Genomic DNA, 22,198 nt, shown 5'->3' with positions numbered 1-22,198 from the left:
GAAACTCAACATGGGAATATATATTTGAACTGTGTTGATGAGTTCTGTGACCTGGGTGACATGATCAGTACCGGAGGTGGTGCTGAAACCAACTCATTTGCAAGAGCCAAAATTGGCTGGAAGAAATTTAGGGAGATGTTGCCTTTATTGATGGTGAGAGGGCCTTCTCTTTTATGAAGGAAAGTTATATAGAGTACAACCAACGTGAGAAGTGTGATGTTGTATGGTAGTAAAACATGGGCATTTAAAGATGATTGCATACATAGGCTTGGGTGTGGTGAAATGAGGATGGGGAGATGGATGTGTTAATGTGACATTTGAAGATAGGAAATCCTGTTCAGAGCCAAGAGGTCAGTTGGGCTTTGGTGAGGTTCTGCTTAAAGGTTAGGCTCAGATGGTTTGTGAATGTATAGAGAATAGAGGAGACCAACCGGTCAAAAGATGCACGAGTTTGAATTTGAAGAGGTATGGGTAGGCCAGGAATGACTGGGGGGGGGGTAATAAACTTACCTCTGAGAAGAAATTTGACGAGAGAATGCAAGAGAATGTGCAGCATGGAGAGCTCCCATCAGGTAATTGCAGCTCACGCACTTAAGAGTAAAAAATGGCTATAAAACATTGATGATGATGATGATGACCCAACAGTACACCAAGAGCAAAAAGAAAGGCAAAGTAAAGAAGACACTACTCCATCTGGTGGTACAGTATTAAAATGAAAAAGTCACACAAAAAATTTTAAAACCAGTTATCTGGAAATCAAATAATAAAACCTACATTAATGCAACCCTTTTTGAGGACTGGTTTATTCTCCATTTTGTTATCAGTTGAAAAATATTTGATGAAAAAAAACATGGCATTGTACTGGGTCATTCTGTAGAGGTTGTTAATTTACATTCCACAGTACATGACGTTATATAGTGGTGCTTCTGCCCCTGAACACCACCTCCATATTCCAACCAATGAACCTGGTACAGTACTGTAGTAATTACCACTAAAAGAAATTTGAGGACCATGGCTGTACATGCATATATTTAATGAATCAACATATAAATGAGTTTATTGTGCCGTACAGTATTCACTATAGTCTGTTTACTTAAACTTTGCAACTGAGGCCTAGGGTCAGTTTGTAGCAAGGCAGCTGATTGGCTGGCAGATGGACACACTAAGAGTCACTACAGTTCTTTAGTATTTAATCTATTGTATTTATATTCTGATATTTTAAGGGATAATAACTTTTCTTTGTTGATCTCTGATAATTTTCAAACTTGGGAAAGGAAAAATTAGCATGTGAAATGCATTTATAATAAAAATATAAAGGGAACACAAACATGATGAGGAAATTCAGCGATGTAAACTCCCCCTCGCCTAGTGACATGCAGCAAGGTGACCAAACACGACGAGGATGTTACTGAAATTTTGTAATCTTGTTCTCTTCATGATATTTATGTTACCACTATGTTTCACAAGCTAAATTTTAATTCCCCGAGTCCAAAAATTACCCGAGATGAACACTGAATACTTATTATTCCTTAAAATATCAGAATATAAATATAATTTATAATACTACAAACCTGTAGTGACTCTTCATGTATCTATCTGCCAGCCAATCAATCAGCTGCCTTGGTACAACTGACCCTAGGCCTCAGTTGCAAAGGTAAAGTTAACAAGCAAGTATATTCATCCGATTTTGGTTTTCAATCCTTACAATTAACGTTTTTTCATAATTTCTGAAAATTTGGTGGACAGTTCAAAACACTCCTAATTTTGTCGGCAATCCTCTTGATAACACAGAGGCTGCCGAGTTGTTCACTTGGTATTCCTTGCCAAGCTTTCCAGCTTTTACAATATTTTAAAGACATTTTATCCTTAACTTAGTTTCTTGGGCTTCTTCAGGGGTCCTTTACTTGTAGAAAAGCTTGAAGAACACTTTGGGCGAGACAATTTCAGAGGCAAAACGATGAAATCAAGTAAATGAGCAGAACAAATGTTTACATTTAACAAACTCCTGGTGTGTTCTGGTGCACATGATGTTTTCCCGGTGCATTACACGTGGGAGGTGAAATACACGACACACACCAGTGTACATGTGAACATAAGCCCAGCACAAAGAAAACTTAGGTAGTAAAAAGTAAACTGTTTATATGCGAGACTCCAGTTCTTTCAAAGCTGGCACAAACAAGAGCTAATAAAATATAAAGTAAAGGTGATCATGGCATTATTGATACTGTAGTATGTATTATGTAAATTCATGATACAAACAACTTGATGAAATTATATTGAATGTAAGATCAAGAGTACATTGTAGTCAGGGTATGTTGAAGCCTACTGTACAATTTTTTTCTATCTGTACATGAAAAAGTCTTCACTGTGATACTACAGTAGGTAAGACACACAAGTCTAATTGTCCATGTCCTTATTCAATTGAATCGGGTTACCCATTCTTTTTTTATTTTTTATTTATTTATTTAAATAACACAAAAATGAGTTTGGATAAGGATTTATGCCCCCAGTCACATGCAAAGTTTAAAATTTCCATTTCATATCTACTGTAGAAATTATAAAATAGATCACTGGTTAAGTAAATGCAATACATTATGGTAAGATTGGCTTTATTTTCCTACAGGAGGTCATAACTTCCAGTCATACGAGTTACGCATTACAGTGATACCTCTTACAGGACAGGGGCACAATACCGTGGGGGGAAATGATATCAAATGGGAGGATAAATTATGACAAGGGAACACAACACATGTACTGCACTTTTGCTGTAGTAATGACAACACATAAGAGTTTTGTAATGGATATACTTAACTATGACTCGGGGAAAACAAGTACATAGAGAAAAAAATAATATACAGGTAGCCCTTGGAAATTAATATAAGGATCTTCAGCTAATCATGATCACAATTTTGTTAAAGATACAGAAACCAATCCTGCTCACACAACACTGACTTAATAAAAACTAAACTGACTCACGGCCAAAAGATCACTGTCAGGTACTTGGTTTACAACATAATAATTTGACGAATTTTAAAACTTGGAAATAAATACAAATTTTAACATTTAATGTGAGGAGTCAATGACAAGCAAGTGAATCACAAATGTTAACTCTGAAAAGCCAATTTTAATGACAGTCATAGTGATGGAACTGCTCTCAAAATACTCTACCTAAAATTTCATAATTGAGTAAATAAAAAATACATCACGTCTATGCTAAATGTTAACTCCAAGGATATGCTATATTGTATGTATGAAAAGAAAAGTAGTTCCCATAAAGGGACCTGTTTTATTCTGAAATACTGTCAATAGTACGTGAAGTCTGGTAATAACATCAGATGAGAAATAAAAAAAAATATCTGTATACTTCTGTACATTCCTGAATTTTACATAAATAAATGTACTTTAATGATAATAGCATTCTAAACAAAACCACTTGCAGATCTGCTAATACGACCAGATCAAATTAAAGTGAAGTTTAAGGATACTGTACAGTATTTTTTTTTGTCCTAAACAGGGGCCTCACCCTGCCCCTTTAGGGTCCACTGGAATATTGAACAGCCAGTAAGGTGATGAAGTGTCTGTATATAATACTATCACAAGGAAATTTTCATCAGCAGCTCTGATTAATACACAAGAGCAACCTGAAAATTATTATAAAAACTAGAATAACAGTATTTGTACAAACAAAAGATCAATAAACTATCTGCAGAGCTTTGCAAAAGCATACTATTAATGGAATAAAAAATTACTTCTGAAATAAACAAAAATCCATACTGTATTTCTAAAAAAAAAAAATAAACAAAATATAAAGTACTGTACCTACAGTTATGGTGTAAAGAAAAATGTCTTATGAATCTCTGGTAATAAAACTCCACAAATAATCCAACTTCCCTTTCTTTCGGCAAAAACTTTAAAGTTACTTTACAGGGTACTTCCATTTGATGAATGAAAGTCTCAAGAATTCTTAACTGTAAAATCACTGATTTCTTTGTCAAATGACAATTAAACAGCAAGTCAGCAAACCTCTATGTTAGACTCAAGAGGCCCTGGCATACTGTTGCATCACTTCACCAGAGGATTCATAAAATGAATTATAGCATAATACAGTGAACTATCATGACATATCACAGGGTCAGCACGAGGCAGTGTATTGTGGGCTGACTTGGGTAAGTTTAATATAGATAAAGTTGTCACTTAGACAAAAATAATGAAAATAATGATTTTATCGTGTTAACAATATTTTACTTTAATGTAACAGATCTTTCGGTTGGAAAATAAAATACTACATAAAATAAGTTAAGTTTCAACTTACTTATAACATTTAACTACATAATCTTCTCTAAATACCTAGTGCTGAATCTACAGTTTTATTCTTAGTCATATCTCAATGCACTAAGGATAGAAAATATAATTATAACAATTACTGCTTATTACTTCTGAAAACTTACAAGCATATCCATTTTGTGTAAAGCAGAAGCCAATCTATTGTGTCACGTCTGATGCTTATTATAAAATTAAAGCACTGCTCTTACCTACAACAAAACATTTTCTAAAGAAGATAAGAGCTATTTTCACACAGGACATTCACACTTTATATAAAGGACGGTTTTTAGCAAACATGATATCACTGCTATATTGTTGTACCCTATGGCTATATTTAACATAAGTGAAAAGAAACACAAAAAAAACATGATAAACATCTAATTTTACCAACAAAAATTACCATTTCATTTTTATAACCTGAAAAACCTTTATTAGCCACATCCACTAATGACAGAACATCCAAAGTCTGTTATTACCAGATTTAAGTAACCAACATTGTTTTAGAAAGCAGAAGAAGAATTGAACAGCCTATACTTGTGGACACAAAGGTGAAGGATGAGGGAGCCAGCGGTAAGTTTACAAGGTGCTACTTATCTATAGGCTTATGCTGACACAGCCGTTCTTACCATAGTATCTTCAAATAGAAAATAAAAATTCATCTGTTGAGGTCCTATCACTTCTATGTATAAAATCTAAAATCTTTTTATCATTACAATGCACACATAATGAGGACAGGAGATTATATATACACACACATATGTATATAATTGTGTCCTTAATGAATTTATGAAAAATGACCACATTAGCATTACTCACAACTCAGAACCAACTTCATACAGCTACTGTTCTTTACCTACACTGTATTGTGATGTTTTCCTTTGTGTGGTTTATATGCATAAGTTATCACAAGATGGAGGGGCACTCCCAACCCAGACAATTCCAACTTAGCAGCATTAGACAGCACCAGTTACAATGCCTGTATAATCAAGCAAAATATGTTTGGTCCAGCAAAGAGAAAGATCAGAATATATAAAAATGATCTACAGTATTGTCAAGAAAATGATTCTGTAGTCTTCTAATTTGCAAAAAGCAATAAATGAATTTTCAAGACTTAAAAAATCAGATACTTCAGTCAGAATAAAAATCACAATAAAAATTACAATAAATATCATTATATATACTATCATTTGAAATATAGCATTATGTCTATTGAGTGTAAACTTGATTTATAATAATTGAAAAAAATACCCCCTCCACAACAAGACAACAAAACCTTGATAATCAATGCAACACAAAAAGCGTGAAAAATTCAACATTCAAACTCTTTGTTTTCACCAGCACCAAATGCATACCATTAGTTCTACACAGTTTGTGACATTGTGAATTATCATTTACTACCATCACTACTGTTGTTCTGTCGCCAGTTCATCTGTATCACTATTCAGACTTTCCAGAGAAGTAAGCACCATTTAAAAATTAGGGCAATTTTTCAATGCGCCCTTCTCCGTCTCTCCTTACTGAAGGAAGCGTGAAAATGCCATGACATTTCTGCAACTGTAAACAGATAATGCCATGTCATATCTCTGCAGAACACAGCTAGTGTACTACAGAATCCGCCCTCACTTCGGCAATCACAATGCAATAGAGGTAATAAGTCACATTTTGTTGAGTTTTTCATCACTAATAAGTAGTAAGATGCTAGACAACACCTGTTTCATCCATAAGCGGTAAAGATGCTGCATCCATGCTATCATTTTGCTTGTGGCCTCTCTCATATCTCATTTCTAAACTGCTTCCTGTAATAATAACAATAAAAAACTAATTTTTAGAAAGAGAAAAAAGAAAGACATCTGCTCTGACTCATACAGTTGCCAAGATAAACTGCCTCCTCTTTAAAAGGTCGTTTGCAGTAAGTCCTAATTATGAGTTAAACCATCACATGAACAGACAATGGAATGGTTTATAAATCAGAAATTTTATGAATGGGAGAAATGAAACTCTTACTCATCCTTGTGAAACATGGAAAAGGCAAGTATAGAATGAGACACCAAGTGGATGCACATTAATTTAAATTCATATACACTGTTTACTCCTCATATCCCCAGATGTCCTTATCACCCCAAAGGAAATAACCTTAAATGTGTACAGCCTCTCAGTCACTAAGGCTGTATACAAAAATATAGTTAAATGAAAACAGTTGCCTAATCGTGAAATTTAATTGGACAAGCTTTATTACTGAACACATAAGGGATACTGAGGGGACCAATGTTTCTGTTACACTGTCATGAAAATCTGTAAATTGCTTCTAGAGTTACCATGTTAACATAGGGATAGGACACACATAATCCCATGCACTAGTTAAGGGAACATAATTTTGGGTGAAATGAAACACTTGAATGCTGTTAAAAGAATAGATAAACAGATGTGAATAAGCAATGATAAGTGTACAGGTGGAGGTTGGTTGAGAAAAAATAAATAAAATAAGATATATGGTTGGAAAGTGAGACTGAGAAAAACAATTGAGGTGGTTTGGTCATGTGGGAAAAGCAACTTAAATTTATCCTCGCCAGTTGCTGACCAATTTCAATAATTTCCAATTCCATCCACGATTTATGAGTGACCACTCAGCTTGCTTGAGCAGGTACATGCAAGATTAATATTACATAGGGGTTTTGTTTGCATAATAAACCTCAATACGAAGGATAGGTCGCTGACCTAACATCCAGGTTAACAAAAGAATAGTAAGAAAGTAATGGATCCTATTAGACATCAAAGGTTGAAGCAGACTGATGCAGTCTAAAGTAGTTTGGGTGATAAAGAACTTTTGAAATTTGCACAAAAGAAAAAAGATGAGTAAGAGTGAAAATATGCTGCACAGTGAATTGTGTATAACAGGAGTGGGTTAGTGAGGACTGCCTGCAGTAATAATAATAATAACAATAATTATAATAATAACTAAAAAAATTTTGGATAATTATTTTCCATAATAACCATCCTTCTTTTTTCAAATCTCTAATCCTGTCATAAACTAGTGAAATAAGCTCCATTATGGTTGCCATAGGCTTCACGGCCTATCATACAAACACTCTCTTCCCTGAATACATAGGACTTGAGTAATGCTATGGTTATGTCATACAGTACTTTATTTGTATAACTGCTCAATACTACATAACACCCTCAATATAACCATACACACTCTCCTCAGTATATTCTTTTATAAGTGTCAGATGAACATAAAACCATTCTATGTACGTGTTTATATCTTAGAGGTCTTGTTTTCTCGGTGAGTTAAGAGGCACATAAATAAACCTTCCCCCCCACTGTACTGTTTCTCTGGGGTTAACGGGTATACACCTGCAACAAAAGTTAAAAAATCATTACTATGACTTTCTACTGCACTATTTTCATACATGTCCTTACCTGATTGTTTTCGAGTTTTGACAGAAGCTCCTTCTGGTATAAATGCAGCTACCATGAGTGCACAGATGACCAATAATGCTCCAAATACAAAGGGTGGGCCCGGTACAAGGTTTGGACTACTGGTAATGTGTGGAGTTGTACCATTTCCGATAGATGACCCATTAGGCTGAAAATTAAAATTAGAGCCATGATTGAAACACATATATGATCCCAACAGCCAGAAAGTGTTAATAAAATATGGAAATGCACACTAGAAAACTTAAGTCAGTATACAATGGATGCATAAGAAGCCCAAATTTTTTTCATTGCAATATCTTGGATAATTTTTGTGTACTCCTGCTACCAAATAAAAGTAATTATGTACAATCGGGGATAAAAGTTCACTCCCCGCGGTGAAATTGAGTCATGGAAATGAGTCTCCGAACTTATTTACTCTGACTGATTTATCTCGTTTGGGGTCGCTCCTGCTTCATTTTGGGTGGGAGCGAACTTTTGAACCTGACTGTACGTGCAAACAGGTGCAAATCAATGTGTTCACCTGCATGTCTAGTACTCAGGAGGGATTGTGGGAATAAATAATAAATTTAATCTTCTTTTATCCTATGAATACAAACCAAAACACAACACCATAACTAGGTAATTTTTCAACTCCCGGTAGTTATAGTACCAGTTTATCTTCCCTTCTCTGGATTTTCATGAACTAGAAACTCTTATGGTCCAGACACTTTTAGGTTAGGTTAAGATATAGCACATAAAAAACTGTGTTAATTGTGTCGGAATATTAGGCACACAAATTAGGGGTTCAGAAAATTTTGTAAATAAACTCTATTGGCACACTTAATATTCATATATAATGAAATGCGATGGTGTGTGTTCCAAGACTTGATGCTAAAGTAAATACTGTGTACTCCATTTATCATACCAAAGACAATATAAAAAGTGCTTAAATTAAATAGGAAGATTCCTTCTTAATATTAGTTTGTAATTTGAGTCTGTGGATTTCATTTTTGGGTAAATACAAATGGTACCAGGTGTGACATATATCTGAAGGCCTAATTAATAATAATAAAAAAATGCACAAGACAATTTCTAAACACTATTGCCATCCAACATTATCCTTACTCTGTGTGAGCCATCATTTGCTAACTCTGGGGTGAGATCCACATGGAAGAGATAGAAGATGAAACCAAACACTGCGGGACCAAGGCCGGAACACAGCCCCCTCATGCCCGTAATGATACCCTGCACCACACCTGAAGTACAAGCAAACACATAATTAAGTCATGATACCTGGCAACTATGGCTAGAATTTATTTAAAGTCTAATTTTTTAGGGGGTTGATACCCATTTCTGGTCTTTGGTAACCCGACCCTCATTTCCCATAAGGAGTGAACTTTGATAAAATTTGATTAATTAATGTTCAAACCATTTTTGTAGTGAACCAGACATAAGTGAGGGATTACTGTACTGTACATACCTTGTTTATCAGCATCAGTGTGCGTGCTAACATAGGCACTAATGGCAGGGTATGTAATGGAAGATACAGATGCCAGAAGCCCGGCTGCCCACATCATCCAAATCTTGGAACCGAACCCATACCACATGAGCTGAAGCATCTCGAATACTAGTCCCACCTGTAGATAATTTACCCAAATTTATCTTTTGCACAAATTTCACAGGAATTTTGGAAAAATAATATACTGTATACAGTACTTTTAAATGTGCAATTAAGAGAATCTAAACTAAAATAAGAAATTACTGGAAAATCTGTACAAATTTTTATGAGTGTACTGTACCATTTTAAGTGTAAATAAAAGAATCTGAGCTGTGAACATGACCTTGACCTCTGACTGACTGGTGGACACATGAAAGAAGTAATCATAATAGCCCTTCTCCCTTCTGGGATGCAGATACAGTAGCACATCACTTTAAAAGCCTAATTTATTGCATAGAATGGTCTCAAACTGGTGAGGTAATCTTCGTGCTGTACCCGTCAGTGTGAGGGGATCTTAAGATTTGTAGAAGTTTCATTCAGTAATTCACAGTTGTTTCACAGCTTACAAAAATCACACACAATATTTGTCATTACTTAGGAATAACAAATTACTTGCCAAAATAATGCAAAAGGAATATACAATACACATTGTAGACAGGTGTGTGAAACAATTTTGCCTATTTTCACCTGGATTTTATGTTTACACTTTTTCAACCCTGCATAATAATTTGTTGTTTCTAAGTAACAGGCAATAATATGCATGCCTTTGCATGAAAACTCTGCTTAGTAGCTAATCACCATTAAATTGAAAGTTAACAAATCATGAAGTACAGCACTATAAATTGTCGTGTCTGCTTCTTTGCTGTTATTCTGTCCTTAATTTAATCTGAATATAGTCAATGGAGAATCTACAGTCTGGTCTTACAACATTCCAGATGTGCCAATGTATGGTAATTCAACATACTGTACTGTATTACTGTAGCAATAAATACACCACAATATAGTTAACACATAAATATCCAAACTCATTTTCTTACCATGATGACATGTTTGTTGGAGAGCTTCTTCATGAGGAGACTAAGGAGTGCAGTTTGAGCCACAACAGACAGGATCCCTACTACTGCTATGAAGGTTGCCACCCTTTCTGCTGAGAAGTCCATTACCTGCCAAGGTGTAATGTTGGCCATGTTTTAGATAAAGAGGTATCATAACATTCTCAAATATATAACATACAGTAAATCACAATCTATTCTATAAATTATGCACAATGAAGGAGAGGGTAAAGTCATGCAACCGTTCTGGCCTAACACAATTTTTTAAAGAGTTTGTTCCTGGTAGATAATAATAACACACCAGAGAAAAAAAATTGAGCATTATTTAACAGTAAACATAATGATAAGCACATTCTAAATTTGGCCCACATCCAAAACATCCTGTTGATGAGTCAAGCCACTAACAACTGGAAAATAGCCTCTTCTGGAGTGCATACATGAGAAATTATTTTATATCCCTGCACTATGATGAACTGTAAAACAAACAATACTGGGAAGTGGATAAAATAATTATTTGTGCGATGAATGTTAATTCACGTGAAGGGAAAGTACCGGGTAGCTTCTTTTAACTTGCTATTGTTCATTTTTACAGCCTGTTGCTCATTAACTTGCCCGTAATCATGGTTCCTAAGTGTACAGTGAGCTCTGGGTTGTATTTATTGATATACAGTAAAACATTTATCCCCCATGTTCAGTTATACCTAAAACCCAGCCCCCATTTTTTCCATGTCAGTATTCTTGAAGTGTTTTAAAGAATGTACCCAACATAAATATTAAGGGTAGAGAATATTTTTGTAAAAAAAAAAAAAAAAAAAAATGTCAATGGATAATTGCTGATGATAAAGGTGATATAATCTCTTTAATTCACTGAAAAGTTTTGTACAATAAGAATATTTATTTTCAGTGCTTAGTTTTGGACTAACACACAGTCACAATAATAGGATAAATTAATGAAGGATGGGTGTATGGTCTTACCAGCCTGAGGTAGACAAAGAAACAGGAATACTGGCCAGCCTCTGGTAGGTAGGACAGGAAGACCGAAACACTGATTAACAGCACATTGCGGTCTTTACCCACTTTCCACAAAGCCTGCAATAAACACATTACTGAATACACTTTAACATAAATATGGAAAAAAGGAAATAATTGGCTAATAAACAAAGTAAGAACATAAACTATCTAAAGGATGTCTAATTTATTTATTTTAATAAGTTAGAAATCTAAGTGCAAAATTCAATCACACACAAAAAGTGTGTACTATTGTGTTTAATAACATTTATTTTATTTTTTTTAATTCATACCAGCCATCTTCCTGCTACGATACAGAGTGGTTGGACAGATGTAGTTCTGATTCTTAACACTCCACAACTTATGTGCACAGTGTTTCTCCATCTTTGACACCAAGATGAGAATGACCATAGGCAGTCATCAGGTGGATCATCATCAAAATCTGACCAGATTACAGTAATCTATGGTGAAAATGGATAACACAGTCAGCTCTATTAAATTAACATTCAGTTGTACTATTATCAGACTGGCTGAAGGTCAACAGGTATCCATCATCATATTGACTTTAGTTACCAAGTGAGAAGCAGCCTTTGTTGATTGGTGAAGCCAACACACCACCATTCTCTAGGTTATTTCCAGAATAGCAACTACAAATAACAACTTCCCTGTGATATTCTTGCTCTGCCTTCTTGACACATCCCTCCGTCAATGAAACAAAACAATTATCAAGAGGACGACCCACTTACCCATTCTTACCCTCACACTGCAAACCTAGATACGTAAAACTTGCCAAGATGTAAATTTTCACTTTTCCTTATTCACCAAAATCCTACTTCACCAAGATCACCCAGAACCATCCTCATACCTCTGTAAGTTGCTTCTCAAAATAAATTTAAGTTCAACCAATTGTGAAGGCAGATAATGGAAAGTACTGTATTCCTTTATTTATGGATCATCTTCAAGAGGGAGGATTCTATATGGGAAGTACAGTATTCTCTAACCATCTCAAAAGTCAGATTTTTTTTAATCATTAAATATCATCAATAACAAAACCTTCTATATGTTAGCAGGTGTAATAGTCCTGTGTACACAACAGCAAAAGAGTAGAGAGAGATACACTTACTGTGAAAGGGTCAGCCTGTTCCCAGGAGATATGGGCACTCCATGATGATGATAATCTAAGCTTCTCTGGTAATGACTCAGGTACGGCCACAAGTATGAAGAACACATCCAATATTGCTATAGCTGTTGCCAGACCCACTACAAGGTCATCACTGTGCACCTGAAACAAATTATCAAGAAATTATGGCTGGAATATAAACCGCACGACTAAACAAGTTTACTGAAAGAAACACATAACATTAATTCTACTTTTACAGTATCTCAACATCACCAACACCTGTATTTATCTTTTTCCTGATTAAGAATGTATCTTTAGGTCTTCATAATACAGTAACTATTGTTATGACTCACACATACTTTTGGACATTGAATACAGTATACATATTATCACAACTATATCAAGTGGTTTTACAATATTGTATTAAACACGTCCTGTTTTACTTTAAACCTTCTATACTTATTTTTTCCTCATTGTTAACTCTATTTTCCATCCCAATACCTATTTTTAGAATTTAAATTTTTACAGTGTATTTTCATTAAAAAAAATACCATGGTGGGCCAGTTTTACACTTACATAAATTAACAAGTCTTCACTCTATCAGTAGTACTGTACACCTATTCTTAATTCTTTGATCACAACCTTTAAACTACTGAGCATCCTTCTGAGTACCCTTCTTTCCCTTTCTGATTTACTTCTCAAAATCATGATATTCTATTACCTGCAGTTAACCATCCAAGTTACCGAGATAAAATTTTTATTTGTGTTAATGTAACATAAAGAAACTATAAATATAAAGACCTTCTTTGCAAACACTAATAAAAAGATCACTACAGTATAATTCAGATTAAGAACTAAAGTACAGCACACTGTATTCCCTGTCATATGTGACTCTGATATACATATGAGTCTAGCAGGGTTTTGGCCAGATATTTGACTATAAGGGTAAAATGGTCAAGGGTTCAAAGTGCCACCACAATATCTGGTGACATACTGCAGCAACAAAATATATCTTTACCAAAACAAGTTAGTGGATGAAAGAAGCCTGTTGACTTAGACCACATTTGAGCCTCAATTCTTTGGCAGGCTATATAGCTTTAAGAAATGTGAGATACGAGTACTTTACCAGAGATGTGGGATGGGCATTTATGGGGATGGGCATTTATGGTGTGGGTAAGGTTAGGTTAGGTGAACCCTGCTATATGTTAAACAAAAGATAGTACTCCCTTACAGTGCCCAGGTAAGCTCCTAATGCTGGTGAAGTGACCAAGCTTGCAGCAAAAGTGGCTGAGACCAGGCCATAGGCACTGCTGCGCTCCGATTCATCAGTCACATCCGCAACATACGCAAAGACAATGCTAAAAGTAACTGCAAACACTCCTGACATGCTGATGAGGGCAAAGTACCACCTGCAATTATAAAGGACAAATATTAGTCTCAACATTTAGGTATTAAGGATATCAGATATTATCACATATTATGATGTTAATAAAGAATCTCTCTTGACACATGAATTTGAGGTGAACAATTACGAAAGGTAATATTTCCTATAAAATAATTATCTTTGTCAAATTCTGTATTCTCTAGTAATACTGTAATAGACTTAGGGCTGTGAAGGTAAGTCTTCAACACATATGTGCACCAGCAAACTTATTGCACTGGTTCTTTTTAAACACCTGGTATTATTATCATTAGTACAGTACATATATGCAGCTTCCTTGGCAGACTATCAATTTCAAACAAGGAAATCTATTACAATTTCTAAAATTAAGGTGAGCTGGGTATCCAAGTACTGTACATCCATATTGTCTTCTCCACCATATATCTTCCTTGTTTCCTGAGAGAAATTTAAGATCACTTCACTATGCTGCTTCGTCATAACAGCTGATTTTTTAAGTATTGTACGTACAGTGTGTTTATAAAGTGAGTTTGGGGTGGACTATAGGTTGGAGCCCATTGGTATACCACCTGTGTCTTGTTGAAGAGGTGGTGGGTAATTAGCAGATGATTACAGGAATATAAAAGAGTGAAAGAGAGAGAGAGAGACTCACCATGTGTTGATCTTCATGAATGGGATGGGGAGACAAGTGAAGAAGACGGTGATGAACAGGAAGAACTTGCGACCCCATAAGTCTGAGAGCGCGCCAATCAGTGGGGCACTCAGGAAGGACAGTATACCCTGCAAATAACCATTAAAATTAGTAACAGTAAATAAATAAAATCCAACATTGTTTCTCATACTTTGACAACACAGCACACATACTACAGTATACAGTACAGTATTGTTTCTCAATATCGATTTTTTGGGGGGTATTTACTTATGGTCCTTTATTATTATTATTATTATTATTATTATTATTATTATTATTATTATTATTATTATTATTATTATTATATATTTTCGCCCCCCAAGCCCTGCTGTGGGTCAATGACCTGTGCCCTGGTGGGTTAATCATATATATATATATATATATATATATATATATATATATATATATATATATATATATATATATATATATATATATATATATATATATATATATATATATATATATATATATATATATATATATATATATATATATATATATATATATATATATATATATATATATATATATATATATATATATATATATATATATATATATATATATATATATATGCAGTATAATATATTATATTGTACTGCATTAAAAAGTGTCTGCATAACCCAGAGGAGACGAGCAATTTCTGTGGGGGTCTTCTGAGTTGCAATGCTGAGAATACTACTAAAATTTATGGTATAATTTATCAACATAACTCTGCCATCTTGGCAACGGAGAAGACCTTCATCATAGACACTGTACTGTACTCTAATACTAAGTGATGCTCCAGCTTTATGCAACTCCCTTAATAGCTACAGTATTTAAATTGTTGTTGACTAGTGTACAGTGTTGACCAACATTTAAAGACCTAAGTTGTTTAGGTGCTGTACAGTATGACATTATAACATCAAATTTGAGCATCATGCCTGGGAATCCCATTTGGTAGTTAATCTCAGAATACCACACATCTGTGACTACATTATCTAACAACACAGGATGCAGCTGTGATAGGGCTGTAGTTTTACCGTGAACTCTGGCAGAGCTGTCACATGCTGACCAAAAAATTTGTGTAGATTCTTATCCCCAAATCCTGTAGACTTTGAGTACCATACAGTACAGTAATGCATTATTTTTCCACATATACAGTACTAATAAAGGATATTAAATGGTATTAAATCCTTGTTTTCTGTATTTTTTTTACTGTTTTAGTACTGTACTGTGCATCCAAAATCTTGCAGGAATCCAGATTTACCTGTAGATCTGGCACCTCTGCACTAAGGCATGTGGTACAGTACTGTATGGTGTCAAAATTGTTGGATGTTTGTATAAGTGCATGTGGTGCTATGAAGTGCAAAAGTGAGAACTATGCTAATAAAAAATTACTGGGGATAGTTCACTTGTCGCTCAAGATGCAATATAAATGACAACTTTGGCTAAGGTTCCCTCAAGTCCAACAGAAAAGCCCATGAACCAAAACAAAGATATGTTTTAAGTTAAGCATCTGCATTCACTACTCTACTTTCTGCCCCCACATTTTAAATTAGAATTTTAGTCAACAATCAAAGACTGTGTACAAGGGAAAAATTCATTTGACTAATAATAATAGAAAAAAAAATATTTGAATACTCTATAAGTGTATTCTGTACTGTATCTGTACTGTATAAAACTTCAGCTTCAGGAACACAATTTTCATTCAGGACACTTGGTTGGTACATTTACTCGGTGTTTCGCTTACAGTTCTCACACGACATGTCAGAAATACTGGTGAGAGGCAACTAACAACAGCATCTTAATTAAGTGAAACTGAATGTGGGTCATACAAGCTTGGTGGCCTGTTTAGGACAATATGGACACAGGATACTGAAAACTAAAACAAGGAGGACAGTATGGCAGACACTGTGTTCTACCTCCTCCACCTTCCCTACTGTAAAGTTAAGTACCTGTACTGTATACCTGTATTGTAATATACAGGACAACCACACAGGCCGGCACCTATACACCCATGTGAACGACCATTGCAATGTTTATGGCACTTGTCAGACCAGATGGACACAATTAGTTACAGCCTCAAAGAATAACATGTAACCTATAAGGGGTGCACCATGGAGATAACCCTGGCCATACAGTATGCCAACCAATCAGGGTAACAGAACATAAGGACCCTTGGAAAAACCCTACTCTGATTGGAGACTGAAAAGGCCTATTCAACAACAGGAAAGGCAGTGTTAGAAAAAGACAGACAGTTTGGCTGCGGAAGTGTTAGTGTGAGGTTCATGAGTGGCCCGGTAATGTGTACCTAATGTTTTCCTGTAATTTTGAGGGTGTATGGTGAGCTCCCTTTCTCCCCCACGGAATCTAGTTAGAAGTAGATCGAAAGTAGGTGACTTCATTGCACATCTTTGATGAATAACCTTAAAAGGGCAGATATCTCTTTCCACTACCCTTCCTAACTAATACATTAATCTAAAACAAAGAGACCCCAATAGCAGATGGATGGAGACTAGAATATATATATCTACAAAATCACATGACCCCTTTAAGTGACTACAGTACCGCCCGACTGAGTAAAATAAGTAGACCACCAACCTTGTTATAGTATGATACCAATAGAAAGGTACCATATAAAGACTAACCTCCATGGAAAGCTGGTCGACAAGGGTGCAGTACAACGTTTCAACTACTTAAAGTTTGATGCTTTCATCTTTATACACTCATCACCACACCTTGCCCTTAACTTTAACCCCACACATGCACCTCTCTTAAACCTCTCCCACTACCCACTCCTTCCTCTCCCACTACCTAGTCTTTCTCTCCCCTCCCACTACCTACTCCTTCCCCACCCTACCTCTCCCACTACCTACTCCTTCCCCACCCTTCCTCTCCCACTACCCACTCCTTCCCCTCCCTCTACCAAATCTCTATCCCCTCCTTCCAGACCCAAGTCAATTAGCGGTCCACCACCAGGACCAGCCATTCCGGTAGGGGCACAGATAATCCCTCAGCTGTGTCTCAATCTTTACTTTCTCTCACCATAAGGCTCCACACTGGCCTAAACCTCTCCCCTGGGCCTGTCACAATGTCCTCAACACAAAGGGGTAAGAGGTACAAAATAAAGTTACAATAATGCTATATGATTTATTAGAAAGTTCTTGTCTTAACCTAGATATCATGAAAATATACTTTAAAGCTACAGAAATAATTTTTTTAAAGGACCTTATTCCACTACATTTAGAATACATTATGTTCATACAGCAGAAAAAGGCAATGAAGTGGTGGAACACAGACACATTAAAGTGACATAGTACTATTGTGAGCCATGGTGGTGACACTATTGTACTCGCCCAACTACAGCTACTTCCCGACTTACGACCACCCGGACATACAACCGCCTCAGTCTTCCCCAAATTTTGTCAAATTACGTATTTTCGAGTCCCAACGTCAGTGATTGCGCTGTGTACTGACAAAATTTTCGTTTGTAATTCACTTTAAAATGACTGGCAAGCTTAAAAGTGAGAGTTTTGTGGTGCTGAGAAGAAAAAGAGACACCCATTTTAGATTTTCTATGTATTATTTAAGCATTTTCGACTTACAGCCAATTCGACTTACAACCTGGGTTTGGGTCCCTAACCCCGTCATAAGTCGGGGAGCAGCTGTATTTTAAACTTCCATTGCATCACCAAAAATAAAATACCATTTCTCCTATAAATACATATTATAAATGTCATGTGAAAAAATATAATAGAATAGACCATCTGATAATCCAATGCAATGGTAAATGAAACAGGAAAAGCTATAAAGAATGCAAAAATCAGTCACGCAGCTTGAAACTCAAAGATTTGTGGAGAGAGAGAGAGAGAGTTGTACTGTATACATAAAAAGTGCCATTACCTAACATTTTTCTCTCTCACCATTAAAAAAAAATCATATCTGTACCATCATCCTTTTTCTGCGAATAAAACGAATGAGAGGTGATGCATCTTCATATTTTTTTATCTTTTTTTAACAGTAACAGAAAATATATATAGGTCTAACGCACATAAATAGTGACAAAAAATCTTTCATGGCACACACACATCCCGGCATCTATTTTACGCAACTAAACCAATAAAAATATGGTTTTCCTGTGTACGGTAGTGGTGATGATCGAGGGCGTCACTTGGCCATTTTCTAAACATTCCGGGCAGCAAGTCCGAGGAACAATTCTGAATGTCGGGTTAAGTTTTAGTAACCTGACAAATGGATCCGTCAAACTCCATTAGCAGCTTGTACATTCGGGTTACCAATTAGTAACCGTAATGCCACAACTCAGGAGGGTTGGTAAGCCTGGGCAAGATAAATGTAAACAAATCAGCTTGATCTGTGGTGCCAAAATTGAATGCTGAAGTGCAAGTGGTGGCTATAAAGCTTCTTTTTCAAGAGAGAAGGTAACTTGTTTGATTGAAACACAAAAGAGAACACTAAATGACATGATAAAAGAGCACTAAACTGTACTGCACTGTTTTTTCCTCTTAATGGAGAATATAAAATCATAGTGTACAGTGAACCCTCGAAGATCCGGACTAAAAGGGGGGACCACCTGTCCAGAAAAGCCGATTGTCCGGATTTTCCGCCAAATAATAAATGATATAAGAAACACCAAAAATACAGTACTAATATAGTGATAAACAAATTACCGTATATAAACTATGCATTTACCTATGATAACATAATAAGAAACATTGTATCATTATTAGAGTGAATGAAATAATATTCCCACAAACAACAATTGTCAACTCTCTTTATGTTTCCCTCCTCCTCGGGCACCTGTGTCCAAGCAACTGATGGGTCAAGCAGCGCCCATAGGCCTAAAATGTTCTTTGCTCTGGTTTGGGAATATTTCTTAGGGAAACTTCTAGGAGGTTTCTTAGCCCAGAAGCCCCAAGTTTTTATCAGGATCTTCCGAAACCCGGATTTCCCGGGACCGGATCGTCGAAGGTTTACTGTACCCTGTAGTGTACTGTATTTTATTTTCGAAATTTTTTTATTCTTTAACTGTTCCTTCAGTTCTTGTAAAGACAATTACATTATTATTTCAGTCTATTTTGATGAATAATTTCATATGTTGTGATACTCCTACTTACGATAATTACTGTCCTTTGCTTGCTTTCAAATGCACCAGAGATATTTAAGTGACATCCATTTAGAATTATTTTATTTCTTGTCATCCATGAAAATAAGGTGTGCAGTTAGTAACTAACTATTGTAGTTGAGTACCTAACTACAAGGAAACCCCCAATGTATTCCTAAAACAAAGGAAATCAGTTCACAAATACAAAAAATCCTACCTAACTACTGTAAATTAGGACCTAACTACCAGTACAGGTACTTCCTTTCTGGGACTTTTGCGACACCTTCGGCATGATTTCGTAGCACACTTAGAGCAAAAAAGGATCACAAGCAGAGAATGGGCAGACGGCACATGCACAGGACACAGACTGAGAGCGTGCGCTGCTGTTTGCCGCCTTTATGGAGGAGTGAGCGGTGGTCAACAGAATTCAACTCAAATTAGCGAACTAAAATCAATAACGGAAAAAATCATTCCTTTAAATCGAGAAAATACCGTAGTAACCCGAACCAAATCACGTACATATATTTGGTTTGTAAAAATTAATTACGGCTCGGAGGGCGCCTTTGGGATAATAATAAGTAACCCGAATGCTTAGAAAATGGGCGAATAACACCAGCTCAAAGCCTAATAAATATCCCCTGCTTGACCCAACACCACCTCTCCTGTCACTAATGTTTCTGCACCTGACTTGTTACACCCCCACCTTCACCCTTCTGTCAGTGATAGTGGAAGGGAAAGGAGGAAGAGGAGAGGTTAAATATTAATTGGCATAGCAGACATATAAATAGTATAGTCATCCATCAATATTTAGTTTTCTTTATTCTTTTTTCTTATCAATCGTTTATTTTCTCTTTTTCTCATCTGTATTTCTGGCCATCTCTTTCTATACATTATGTGCCATTTATATTTTTCTTGTCCCCAACTTATCATCTTGGGGGGGCAGCAGCTGTTTCCTATCCCAGCCCACTACCAATAATGGGATGTCCTTTATAAAACACAATCCCTCGTACCGTCTTATCCCAGCTGGCTCTACCCACAGTATGTTCCTCCACCACTGTCCTCCTTCCTTCAGTACTGCTCTTCTCCTCACTAACCACAACCTCCTGTCACCGCCCCCACCTCATCTCCTCCACGACCACCCCATGCACACTAGGGACACCACTCCTTCCTCCAGAGACGCCCCCCACCTACCTCACCCCCTTCCCCTTTCTCACGACCCACATCAATCGTCCCTCCATATCGACTTCACCGCCCCCCGGGGAAATTAATCATGGGTGACCTATTTCGGGATTAGTTGTCCCTCTTGTGCGTGTGTATGTCTCATATCCAGTGCACCGAAAAACCTCTAATTCCCAGACGAGCTTCCTCTTGTATTGTTAGAAAAGGGAAAACCTTGGTATGGCTCAACGCATCCCCCTCCAATTCCTACAGCAGAAGGTGAGGAGGGGGGTGTGGGTGAGGAGGGGGGTGTGGGTGAGGAGAGGGGTGTGGGTGAGGAGGGGGTGGGTGGGGTGAGGAGGGGGTGGGTGGGAGGGGGGGTGGGGTGAGGAGGGGGGTGTGGGTGAGGAGGTGGGAGAGGGGGTGTGGGGTGAGGAGGGGGTGTGGGTGAGGATGGGGTGGGGTGAGGAGGGGGTGGGGTGAGGGGAGGGGGGGGGGTGAGGAGGGGGGTGGGGTGAGGAGGGGGGTGGGTGTGGGTGAGGAGGGGTGGGGTGAGGAGGGGGGTGGGGTGGAGGAGGGGTGTGGGTGAGGGGGGTGGATGGGTGTGGGTGAGGGGGGTGGGGAGGGGGTGGGGTGAGGAGAGGAGGGGTGGGTGAGGAGGGGGGTGAGGAGGGGGGTGGGTGAGGAGGGGTGGGGTGTCGGGGGCCTTAGCATCATCAGCGGGAGATATCCGCACCGCCACCACCGTTAAAGTTGTACCTGAGTTGGAGTCCAAGTGGCGGCAAGGGCAGCCCGGGCCACACCAGACCAGGCCATCAGGGGCCACGACGGAACCCCCGTTCATCCTGGATCAACATGTCACGATAAACCAAAGATAAACCCCGTATTACTTCTGCCTCATCACACATGGTAACATACAAGCACAATCTCTCTCTCTCTCTCTCTCTCTCTCTCTCTCTCTTGACCTATTCTTTACTAACACACGATGGAAGGAAAGTAGGTCAGAGGCAGCAAGGCGTGTGTGTGCTTGCCTGAGTTGCTACGTGGAGTGAGAGAGAGTGGTGATAATGTTTCAAACCCACGAGCTGAGAAAAATAATATGGGAAGAAGACAATATATTTTTTTTTCAACTCTCAATAAGAAAGACATGTTAGGGAGAGACAATAGGCATAGTTAATTAATATGTATAACGTTTCCCTCGACTCTTGATGTTTACTGTTGTGTATCGGTATCCTGCCCCTCTCCCCACCACAAGAAAATAATAAGGGAACAAAAAGTGAGAAAAAATGACGAAAACGAGATAAAAAAAACAAACAACAATAATATAGTGGGTGCAAAATGGAGTGTACACACACACACACACACACACACACACACACACACACACACACACACACACACACACACACACACACACACACACAC

At 37.1% G+C, this 22,198-nt stretch overlaps 1 protein-coding gene across 3 annotated transcripts in view; it reads right to left on the bottom strand.

The window, feature by feature from the left end:
• Nucleotides 1–2,592: 2,592 nt before the first annotated feature.
• LOC121867461 (hippocampus abundant transcript 1 protein-like) overlaps nt 2,593–22,198 on the bottom strand; it is a 133,263-nt gene continuing 113,657 nt past the window's right edge. For all 3 annotated transcript variants that reach the window (XM_042367373.1, XM_042367383.1, XM_042367394.1), the window contains 9 exons: nt 14,470–14,597; nt 13,650–13,827; nt 12,422–12,580; nt 11,266–11,379; nt 10,276–10,401; nt 9,221–9,377; nt 8,866–8,996; nt 7,744–7,909; nt 2,593–6,119 (listed from right to left, as the gene is read on the bottom strand). In XM_042367373.1, coding sequence (XP_042223307.1) covers nt 6,022–6,119; nt 7,744–7,909; nt 8,866–8,996; nt 9,221–9,377; nt 10,276–10,401; nt 11,266–11,379; nt 12,422–12,580; nt 13,650–13,827; nt 14,470–14,597 — 1,257 coding nt within the window. In that variant the 3' untranslated portion in view covers nt 2,593–6,021. The remainder of the gene's footprint in view (nt 6,120–7,743; nt 7,910–8,865; nt 8,997–9,220; nt 9,378–10,275; nt 10,402–11,265; nt 11,380–12,421; nt 12,581–13,649; nt 13,828–14,469; nt 14,598–22,198) is intronic.

Source organism: Homarus americanus, unplaced genomic scaffold, assembly GCF_018991925.1.
Source record: "Homarus americanus isolate GMGI-L3 unplaced genomic scaffold, GMGI_Hamer_2.0 scaffold32583, whole genome shotgun sequence".
In the NCBI taxonomy this organism is placed as follows: Eukaryota; Metazoa; Arthropoda; class Malacostraca; order Decapoda; family Nephropidae; genus Homarus; species Homarus americanus.
This window is presented reverse-complemented; position numbering and strand designations above follow the sequence as displayed.